Genomic DNA, 12097 nt, shown 5'->3' on the forward strand with positions numbered 1-12097 from the left:
TTCCAAACCTGTATGAATTTCTTTCTACTGTGGAACATGAAAAATAAGATAATTTGAGAAACCCAAGACATTGTTGTCCGTACAGTAGAAATCAAAGGTATAGGCTAAATGGTTTGGGAACACTCTACAAAATATGCGTTTGTTCCACAGAAGAAAGTAAGAACAGCATACAGGTCTGCAATCACTTGAGGATGAGGAAAGGATGACAGAATCCATTAGAAGGAGGCCTAATTTTTTTTGCCATTCTAGCTCAAAATCATTGCTTTAGTGTCAAATGCATTTCTATCTGACAAAAATGCATTTGCTTTGAATTTCAGTAATATCTATCATTAATGGTTTCTGTCCTGTTTTATTTATTCATTTATTTACTACAATTGAATGCCCTATAACCCCGCAGTACATTTATGGGGGGACTTGTGGGGTGGATATGTCCAGGGCTGAATTTGAACCCCAGTCCAAACAAAAAACAGGGGGGTTGGGCGCGACTTAGTAATAGTAAACCACTTTTTTCTTTAGGACTATACCACTGGGAGGCGGGTAAGTGCATCAGCATTTTTATGTTGATTGCCCTCTTTGTGCAGAATGAACCAATTCAGCGGGACAAATTCCAAAAGTGATCTAGCCCTTCTGCCTGTTGGGTCATCCTCATCCCATCGGCATGCAGTGCAACTGATATAGACCATGACCTGTAGTAAAATCATTTATTTCTCTGTCTTGGTCGACCACCTCTACCTGCTAGTGTCCATTAGAAAAATCCAATGTGCTGAACCATCTGCAGCCCGTTAATGCATCCAGCAGGTCATCCACACGTGGCAGAGGATGAGTGCTGGACTGTTATACTGTTCAAACGTCTATAATCAATGCAGAAGTGCGAGGCACCACATTTCTTTTTTACAGGTGCTCCTGCACCAGTGCCAGCAGTTTTGCCCTATCAGATGTTGAAATTGGTGATTCACTCAAAGATATTGGAGGAGAATACACCAGATATTGGGTGAAACACTGTTTTATAGGAATGTCCTGTCTAGTAGGGTTCAAAATGTGTGCTTTAGTCAGTCCATTGTGCACATTAGTGAGTGTGTGTGCCACAACTAGACCAGCAGACTCTGACACACTAGGTTCCAAATATCCCATAAAGTCATTACACACCAGGGAAAACCAATTTTGACTGGCACAACTGACTCACTGAGGGATGGAAATTGTATTGTCTGTGGCCAGAGACACATTGCAGCATGTAGGGACAAAAGCTGAGCTTTTTTGCCTGGGGTTCACCTAAACACTTTTTAAATACTAAAATAAAGAAAGCGAAATGCAGGTTTTATATGAACAGTGTACTTTTTAGTCTCCTTGACTCCAAATAAGCTCACATGGCACAACTGGGTGCTCCCGTAACATGTGCATGCCCAAAGTTTTTCTACAACAAGCCCTAAGGGACAGAAAAGCAATACACATACAAACGCAACCCTACAGCCTTAACATCAACTTCAAAACTCATATTACATTACCAAGTTTGGGTTTGAGGAAAATCACATTGCTTCGATTGTAGTACTGTGAAATATTAGGCTACAGATCTTGAAGTAGATCAGAGATCAGAAATATCTGGTAAAATGACAATTTTGTGCATGTATGAATTCATTGCAGCAAGGCCTGTTTTGTTTCTCTGACACTGCTAGGATCTAGCTAATATAAGCCCTTACAATGGAATACATTAAAATGCACTGCATGCAATACATAATTTACATGTTACGACAGAAAATATGAGCGACACAAATAAACCTTTAAATTGTTTTTATTTCCATGAGCAAATACCTTGCCGTGGTTTAGCACAGTTATCATATAAATTATCCAGAGCTATTGGCCGTAATGGGTTTCATGACCATGCGTCCCGGGGCAGGTGCTCAACAGGTACTCAGACTCAGAGGTGTAGAGTCTCTCAGGAGAGAGAGGCGCTGGATGCGATAGTGGATGTGGATGTGCTCAGTGTAAACCCTTCATTTCTGCACGCTGCGGTCAGCTGTATGCTGTCAGCCTGCGGACGAGAAACAACACGGCTCTAACATTTAACGAACTGCTAGCGGATTTCATGTTTTAACTTGATTTGTATTCCCGTTAATTGTATGGAGGAGAGGTTTGTTTTCATGCGCCGCTACGCTCGCACGCTGAATGCGATTGACCGTCAGGAAGGAGGAGCTACCGGACATCCGATAAGGAACTACGAGCTTCATTGAACAGGGTGAGAGACGCGCATGTATTAGTGCAAATTACCGTGCATTGTTTTACAGTGAGTGAAAGAGATGAGGTGAGACAGCAGGCATCAGTCTGCAGGTCCCCCAGCTAGCCGGAGACCGAGATCAGCGGCTGATGCGATCTGAGATCTCCTGACATTGTGCTGAGCTGTGAGCAGGAAACGCCGCTGCAAAACACAGGCCTGCCAATGAATGAATGAACGAATGAAATGAGCGCGGCGCGATGCTTTGTTGTCTTGTCCGTGCGATAATAACCACGAGTGCGCTCTTTTGTTCGTCTCTGTTTGTTACGGACGCTCTCCGGATGGTGAACTTGCGCGGAGTTCGCGAAAGTGTCACGAAGCACCGGGAATAGAGGCATTTTCACACCGTTAGCTCTAGTGTTTCCGGTATAACGGGAATAGATCGTTGTGTCCTAGCGAAATGTTTGTCAACACCGCGAAAGAGGCGGGTTTTAATTATCGTTGTTAATTGCGCGCTGATTGAGACACACGTACATCAGAGTGTAAGGGAGAAACAGCTGCTGTGTTGTGTTTGTATGTGAACTACGATATCTCACCATACATAATAATAATTTACTCAAAACCAGGGCGCAAATGATGGGCCTGGCCTTCTCTTGTTCTTTGTGCATATCAGTAGCTTGTGTATTAAAAAGCCTTTTCAAACAGTAAGCGCAGTTTTGTAATAGATAAACACGACAATAATGTATCATTAGTGAACAAAACGTTAAATTGTGGTAACAATAGCAAGTTCGGTGTACATTATCTTTATTTTGATTACAGTTTTTTTTTTCTTTTTTACCAGTTTTAGTACCCATATATATATATATATATATATATATATATATATATATATATATATATATATATATATATGATGTCCTGACATCAGTTATGATTTTATTATAGATTTATACATACATACAAATATATATAGAGAGAGAGAGAAAGCGAGCATGGGAACAGTGATGACTTAATTGTATATTAGGATGTTAAACTTGGCTTTTGTCATTATTATTGAACCTATTTCACCAGGACTGGAAGCCTGTTTTTCCACTATGACTGCCCCGCGGCAGAGGAAGGGCAGTAAAGGGAAGGACCCGGGGTCCAACATTCAGAACCTGAAGCCTGACTGTACAGATGAACCCAAACAGAGGTTTGCAACAGGTCAGTGCTGTTTGTTGCAAAAGTAAATGCATTTAAAGGCCTTTTACCCAAAAACCTGGGACAGCATGACATCAATTATTATTATTATTATTATAATTGGGTGAAGTATAACTTTAATATCAGGCCAGAACCTTGATATATGAATGTCAACATGGCAATGTATTTAAAGATTGATCACGTGAAAAATTCAAAACAGATTTATATACATTATTGTTTTGTTATGTATAATAAAAAAATAAAGTATAAAATATTATACATGAATAGTCATATAATACCAACCCTACAGTAGATCTGTGTGAATGTCTCTTCCTTGTTTACCATGTTTATTGTTTTAACAACATGGTCAGAGTAATATTGTGTCATTCTCTCCAGGTGGTTTCTCATGGTGGACAATCTTGTGTCTAATGACTGGCTCAATAGTCGGAGTTAGTCTGGGCTTGCTGTGCTGCATCTATGTGTCTACACTTCATGAAAATGACCTCTGGTTCTCCAATATAAAGGTAAAATCCAGAGCTTTTTTATGTTCAGTGTCCTGAGACCACCTTCTATTTGTGATTCATTTTCTTTTCAGGCTTTGGTTAAAAGACAAAGGTCTTTTCAGTGTTCTTAGGCAATGTTCCTAATATAAGGAACCGCTCAAGAGGTTTAGATTCATAATGTGTGGTTGCGCTTTGTCAGTGATGGTGTTCTCATCTGTCTCAATTTCCATGCATTTCCTCTTGAAAAGGAATTGTTTTCCATATGTGCTGACAGATTATTTTTCTTTTCCTTTTTGGGATAACAGTCACTTAAAAAGCTAGCCAGAGTTTGGGCTGCAGATCGTGTTATGACTTCCAGATCTGAAACAGATGAATGCACCATGCCAAAAAAAGTTATGTCATGTTCAGCTGGATAAATCATCCTGTCCCTATAGTACACTTGTTAAAACAATACAGATTAGGAGTAGTTTAACCACATCTCCCAGATCAGTGCAGGATTTACTGCTGCCGGGTTTGCTGTAGGCTTAGTTCACTTCCATGCAGTAGCGTTTGTGTGTGACTTTGGATTTCTTGTTGGAATCTGAGGCCTAGTTTTCATTTAGGGAAGCTGACAGCAGCCAAACCTGTGCTGCTTTCATGTAAGCTTTAAACATTTTGTCCTCAGATTATTTTGTTTCTCAGAACATAATGTATCTCATAAATACCGTGATTGAATATGCACAACACTTCATAACACCAGATTAGAGTGCTTTTTGTTTTGCGGGGTAATTTTAGGCCTGCAATATCTTTCTTTCTTTATGCTTTCAGGCATATTTAATAGTCTAAACAGCATATTTACTGTATCCTGGATGAGCTCCCTAAAGATGCAACATGAAGTGGACAGTATTAACTAATGGTTCCAAACCCAACTTTTTGGAGGACTTTCTCTCTAAATAAATGCACCAGATTCAGCTTGTTAGTAAAGGGTCTAAGACATGGGTTGCAGATAAGGGGGACATTACATAAGGGACAAAGAAGGAACATATATGACACCGATTTAAAAGATGATTTTGTTATTCCTGGTTTATAATAGTGCAGCATGTGGAATGGGTGGCACAAAAAGGTCATCTCAAGTTCAAAATGAAGTCAGAGGGTGACAGCGGTGGAAAAGGGAAGCTCATGCACGCTGGCTGGTATTTAACAGCTTGCTTATGAGTCATCTTACTTTTATCTGTACTCTTGCTTTTCTGAATACAAATGGATGACCACAGTTTTAATCCCCGTATGTTTCTGTCATTCTCCGGTTAAAGAGCACCTCCAGCACTGAGTGAGCATTTGAGGAAGAGTGTGCTTTATTTCCAGGCAAATGAATCACCTGTTCTGTTTCAGATGAAGAGCTGTGGGAATGTCCACTGGTTAACAGCTAATCAAATGTCGTAACAGAAAGCTCTATTCGAAGCACAGGCAAATGTTGCATTGTTTTTAGAATCGTTTCCATTCTTTCAAGCAGTAAATTTTACAGAGGCTGTATAAATGTTCTCAGCAGGAGTTGGTCTTTCAGTATACTAAGTTTAATACAGTAAATTACGATATTGCCATTCATTTTTGAACAAAGGCATTGGATGTCCAATATGCTGCTTCTTTGGGACAGCACCCCAAAGCAGGAGACATTTGGAACGCTTTAAAATTCATTGCATGGGAAGTCATGTCCAAGATGGTTATAGCGCCACACAGTCTTAATTTCAAACTGGATGTCGTTCGATTGTTAGTTCAAATAACTGTTTTTGCAAATGCTCTTAAGTTTTTCTAAATGATGTTCCAAGCTCCCTGCCCCCCTCCACATCTATTTTATGTTTTTATTTGAACTTTTTTCCTGACTAACGAGAGGTCACCAGTTGTGCGGTCCACATGCCTTCCTTCCTGTCTCGGCCCCTCTCTTTCATCACATGTAAAATGTTCCTCCGTCAGACTGATGGTTGGTGCCAGCTGGAGCTTACACTGATCTCGTGAGGTTTTGTTTTATTGTTTTATTACGTGTGCTATGAAGTGTGCTATGAAGGTTCTGGAAAGACCGATAAACAAAAGAGCTTGCGGTCTCAACCAGGGAAAGACAGACAGACCTTTAGGAAAGATTGAGAAGACGGCGAATAACAATCTTCGAGAATGAAGGTTCGTCGCAGGAGGAATAGCAGTTCGGATGATAACTCCGGGGCCGCCCAGGACAGACCTCCTTTGCTAAACTTTGGGGCAAAAGACAATCTGAGGGATTCCATGAGTGGGCAGAGGGACACAGAAGAGTGTCTAAAGCTTTCAAGGAATCACATTCCAGGACAAAACCATTGGCTGGCTGTTGCCATAGCAGCAGGATTACTGTTGGCAGGGGTTATTGGGTTGTTTCATGCATGGTCTGTTTATTCTATACATGAAAACCTGCTGTGGTTTTCACACTTAGAGGTAAGGGAAGCAGAATCTGTCTCCATTTTTGTTGCACGAATGTTGCTTAGAAACATTGTTAAATGAAGTGAATGTTCGCAGTATTGGTCATTAGGTCATTTTCCTTTGAGCCAATTCTCATTGTGTTATCTTCCATTATTACTTTATAGTACTCTCCGTTTTCATGGTTTTATATCTTAAAATTGCCTCTTTGAGTTTGAGTTTTTCAGAAAAATGAGTGTTAAAGCTGTTTTATGAAGTAAAATAAAAGCGCAAAGTCTTCTTAAACATAATTTCATATGACTCTAATCTCTGTGGAGCGTATGGATCTTCTTGTTTGAAAACCTCTTCCACTTTAAAACTCCACTTTATTTACAACGCCTGTTTTTTTGTCTTCTTCAAGGCTTTTATTGCGAATGAATTCAATTTTTATTCTGGTCAGATAGCTGCTCTGATTTCTTTCTCCGATGGGAACTGTATTTTATTTGAACACCATTTACTCCTGTCGTGCTTCTTGTCATAGTTCATTTTTCTGAATCCTATCCTCTCTTGCATTTGTAGGAAGTCGAGCGTGAAATCTCCTTTCGGACAGAATGTGGCCTTTATTACTCCTACTACAAACAGATGTTGAAGGCACCTTCTATACAGCAAGGTAATGAGATCTATTCACGAGACAGGTTTACTGGTTATACAGTCAGTCTTGCCTCATATCATTTTTCTGATGGAGCACTGATGTTAAAGTCCTTGGTTTTTCTTTGTATATAGAAATATAGTCCCTATAAGGACAAGTTTAATTTCATTGTAATGGCCAGAAATTTTCAAATATGTTCATGTTTGTTCCCGTTTGTGTTCTTCCTATTTAGCTCAGTCCATAATGCCAAGTTTCTTGAAGCACACTGTTTTCTTTTATCACTTATGTAATCAGAGAGTTATCAAAGGAAAGCTTCATTACGTAACCATATCAGTGTGACTGCTCTCAGAAAATAGAGGAAATGTACAACTTTGCTCTAAGTGGTCTTTGCTCAATCTAATTGGCCTAACAGCCCCATTTGGAATGGATTTTGTTTGTGCCTCTACACTGAAAAACATCACAATTAGGTCATTATCCACTGAGACCGAAATGGTAAAGAATCACATTGGTGCCAAAAGCTGTTCTCTAGACATTACAATTGGGTCTTTGTACTTAAAGTACGGTAAAAGTATGTTCAGAGCGTTGCTTTTCTGTTAAGCAGTCATAGAAATTGATTAGTGTAGCCGTCATGGCTGTAGGACTATCTACAGTATAAAGTAAGTTGAGGTTGTTTATTTCCAAATCCACTTCCATTATACCATTTAATGGCAGTTTTGGTCTGCATATGAGATCTAATTATTAGTTAAGTAATACTGCTATACACAGCCAAAATACTACAAATTCTGTCAAAATATTAGTCTCTTAGACTATGATCTGTCTGTGACAGATAGGTTTGGCTCAACTATCTTAAAAAAAAAAAAGAACTGATTGTGATTGGATTTAGGAACTGTTATCTAAACAAATAGAGAATAAGATTAAATAAATATCAGTGTACACTCCTGTTCAGAAGTTTATAGTCACTGATTTTTTTTTTTTTTTTTTTTTTTTTTTTTAATCTTACTTACCAAAAATGTAAATACATTTTTATAATATGAAAATATTTGCATTTCTAAAAAAAAAAGTTATTTTCTATTTTCTTTTGACCGAACAAAACTAAAAAAAAAAAAAAAAAGATTAGCAAAAAACCAACAACTCTAAAACACCAAATTAGCAAATTAGGATGATTTATGAAAAATCATGTGACACTAAAGACAGCTTTTTCAGCTTTGACATTACAGAAAATAAATAAATAATAACATGGTTATTTTAAATCGTCATAATAATTCACAATATTGCTGATTTCACTGTAGTTTTGATCAAGTCTTACCACACTTATAATAGTGAGTGTACACATATTTTATTTTCCGTATTTCTCGGACTATAAATCACACTTTTTTTCATAGTTTGGCTGGTCCTGCGACTTATATTCAGGTGCGACTTATTTATCAAAATGAATTTGACATGAACCGAGAGAAATGAACCGAGAGACATGAACCAAGAGAAAACATTACCGTCTACAGCCGCGAGAGGGCGCTCTATGCTGCTCAGGGCTCCTGTAGCCTACTCTGAGCAGACTATAGCGCCCTCTAGTGGCTGGAGACGGTAATGTTTTCTCTTGGTGCTTGGTTCTAAATAAATGCGACTTATAGTCCAGTGCGACTTATATATGTTTTTTACGTCATCATGACGTATTTTTGGACTGATGCGACTTATAGTCCGAAAAATACGGTAACCTTATTTTCTGATAACAGTAAGGGGAAAAAGTCTGTTCACTTATTAAGCAGCAATGGCAGTCCTGTGTTTCAGATACTTTCTACTTGTGTTTCTTAGCCATGCTTTCCAGAGTTCTTGGAGTGACCTCCTAAAGTATAAGTTTTACGAAAGCTGCAATACCACAAATGAGCATGATTCATTAAATGAACCAGTTTGGAGTCAGAGGGACAGCAGTCAGAGTCTATTTGTGCAAAGTGTGACTTTTTGTATCAGTTTAGCAGGTTGTGTGTGTTCTTGTGTTCACAGGTCTTTATGAGCTTATTCATGACAACACTACTGAGTCAAAGAGAACAATAAACATCCTTCAGCGCATGAATATCTATCAAGAAGTGTTCCTTAGCATTTTGTACAGAATACTTCACATCCAGGTGATCGATCACTTCTGTTTTCTTTGTAAGATTAATAGATTCTCTTGGGTTTTCGGCTCATTTTTTCTCTGCCCTGTGTGCTTGTGTGTTTGTTTTACAGACCTACTTGGAGCCAATTTATTTCTACATCTACACAGTGTTTGCTTTGCAGACAGTGTATGTCATTGCCCTTTTCATCACTAGCTGGTTACTGAGTGACTCATGGCTGGCTGGAGCCCTCAGTGGCGTCTGGTACATTCTCAACAGGTATGTGTGCACATCAGACTCTCTTACACACAAAACTCACCTTTGCAGTCCATCTGGAATAAATAAATGCTTGTTATAATGCAGTGAGCATCTCAATTCATGTAAGCGTGAAAGCTGATAACTTTCTCTAAAATATGAATTGATGACAGCACTGTAATGACATTTGTAATTTAAGGCACTTTTATTCAATACCACGGGCCACCTGCCAGGATGTGTCCCATGGAGCAATATTTTTCAATATTTAAGAATCTCTCTTTGAACTGTTAAAACAATACAGATAGTCACCACACCAATCTATTAGTTGAGCTGATTGGGATGCTCTGATTGCACCACTGTGTTTACATTTTTTTAAGAAATAAACTTGTGAATGGCTTTCTGCACTGTAGACTCTTTATACTTTTTCCTTATGTTTTCTTTTCTCACAGCTTAGGCTTGTGTTTTCTGTGTTTGATTGCATTCTTGATTTGTGTACAGAGTGGATACCACACGCGTGGAGTTTACAATCTCTCTAAGGGAGAACTGGTCAATACCTTTCTTTGCTCTTCAGGTGGCTGCCATAACCTGCTACTTAAGGCCACAGCTAAAACCTATTCACCAGGTAATCTTCCATCCTGATTAAATTAGATGTCTGTTCTGTAACCATTTCAGATTCAGATTAGTGATGAAAAGTCTGATTCTTTTTTCTGTAAATCAGTTCTTCGGACAGTTCATGTCAATGAACCAGTATAAAAATAAAAAAAAACACAGCTTTTCTTTTAAATCATCACATAATTATCACTATAATATCATGCTGTTATCCCAGCTGGTGAAAATACATGCTTAAACACTGCACACACAGTTGTACTATGCATTTGTTTTTATGAAACTTACCTTTCAACGTCTAATTCACACAGGCTCATAGACTTAGTCAGGTTAGACACCTATCAAACACACTGAATTTGACACCGATGAAAACCAGCCTGTGAATGATAGACTTTACAATGGCACACACTATTAAGGTCCTAAATCAAGTACTTTTCACAACTTACGTATTTCAGTACTAGTTCATGAAGTTTTGAAAATCGATACAAATGTGAAAATCATCATTACAGCAGCAACCAAGCAAACATTAGATTTCCTCTGTTCTATATGCACCACCTGCTATCAGAGAATGAATTGTGCCCTCATGTAGCCCAAATGCTTTATTTGTTTAATTCAATATGCTTTGTATGGTAAAGTGTCACAAGCAATATAAAAGGACCTTTTCATTTCTAATTTGTTGAAAAAAAAAAAAAGTACTCTTGTTTTGAGAACTACTGCTGCCAGATGATGAGCTAGATCAAAATGTGCCACAAGCACCTCCAAATGGAAATGGAAGCTTCTGAACACTCCCTCTTTTTTCAATTATTTGGATAAGCAGATAATTCTTCACCCGATTTCAAACTTCTGCTTGAGTATTGCTGTGTTTATGCTCAAATAGTGAAATGTTGGCCTTTTGTGGACTTACATTGGCCGCCGTTTCCCTGTGTCCTTTAAGTGCACAAGACTGTACGGTGTCCCATTTGTCTAAGGCAAGCTCCACTGCATACTTCTACCCAACAGTCAAATTGGCATTATGTCACCAAAGCGTGGGCTTTGAGGAAGACTGAGGGCTTAGGCTGCCATTGAGATAGGATAGTCATGGCTTACATTGCTTTATTTCTATATTTGAATGAGATAGGAGAAAGAGTAGGAAACATTACAGAAACTTCAGCTTTAAATAAATGCAATCCAGTCAAGTAAGTCAGTCAGTTTTGTTTACTCACTAGGCGAATTAATGAAAAATTGCAAATTATAAAAAAATAAAATATGACTGCAAGGACTGAGAAAATAAAAGACAGTAAGTTGTGATAAATCGATGAAATGGAGGTTAGCAATTGCAAGTGTATGTGTGAAATATTTCTTCTGCTGAGCACATATTTGTTCTCTCTCAGTATGTTCTCTCAGCACAGACTCTAATTGCTTTCCTGACATATGGTAAAGTGGGTATAGAAAAGAATCACCCCCCTTTCAAATAATAACGTTTTGTTGCTTTTCAACTTGAACATTTGAAACAGTTTTTGTTTTTTCCAGCTGTATTTACCAAGTCCAACTTATAACATCCAAGTAAGTGGTATAACACCTATATATATATATATATATATATATATATATATATATATATATATATATATATATATATATATATATATAAGGAATTACTGAATTGGAAAAAGGATCACCCCCCCCCCCCCTGAAAATGACTTTTAAACTCAATCAGGTGAAGCTAATCACCTTCTCAATGGCCTTCTCATCAAAATACTCACACAAGGGTGTTATCCTTTATCAAACTCTGAATCTGTTTTTTTTTTTTTTTTTCTCTGACATTGCTGTTCTATATTTCACTTGGATGTTATAAGCTGCACTAATTAAATACAGCTGGATAAAACATAAACTGTGTCTGTCTTCAAGCAAAATGTGATTATTTTTAAGGGTATATCAGTGTATCTCACTGGAGAAATTCTCATTGGATGAGCTCTGAAGAAATTATTTTATTTTGTATGCTTGATTTTAGTTTCTGTGTGCAGTTGGAATTGAACATGGTTTTTCATTCATGTGCTCTCTGTCACAGAGGGTGGTGCTGTGGCTGGTGTTCGTCTCCACCTTCTGCTTCTGTTTGACATGGCAGTTCAATCAGTTTGTCCTACTGGTGCAGGCCCTTATAATCTTTACTCTGGATTGTCTGGACTTCTTCACAGCGGAACAGGTAACACTCAAAGACACATATTAGAGACTTCTCACT

General features: G+C 38.1%; 1 protein-coding gene across 3 annotated transcripts in view; it reads left to right on the forward strand.

Annotated features, from left to right (window-relative positions):
- Nucleotides 1–1862: 1862 nt before the first annotated feature.
- The window catches only part of LOC113051897 (probable C-mannosyltransferase DPY19L3), a 34725-nt gene continuing 24490 nt past the window's right edge, over nt 1863–12097 (forward strand). Inside the window, exons 1-8 of one of the 3 annotated variants that reach the window (XM_026216062.1) lie at nt 1863–2230; nt 3278–3409; nt 3782–3909; nt 6862–6952; nt 8930–9051; nt 9152–9297; nt 9772–9895; nt 11927–12061. In XM_026216062.1, coding sequence (XP_026071847.1) covers nt 3301–3409; nt 3782–3909; nt 6862–6952; nt 8930–9051; nt 9152–9297; nt 9772–9895; nt 11927–12061 — 855 coding nt within the window. In that variant the 5' untranslated portion in view covers nt 1863–2230; nt 3278–3300. The other 2 variants (XM_026216064.1, XM_026216063.1) reach the window with 2 other exon arrangements.

Source organism: Carassius auratus, chromosome 32, assembly GCF_003368295.1.
Source record: "Carassius auratus strain Wakin chromosome 32, ASM336829v1, whole genome shotgun sequence".
Classification (NCBI taxonomy): domain Eukaryota; kingdom Metazoa; phylum Chordata; class Actinopteri; order Cypriniformes; family Cyprinidae; genus Carassius; species Carassius auratus.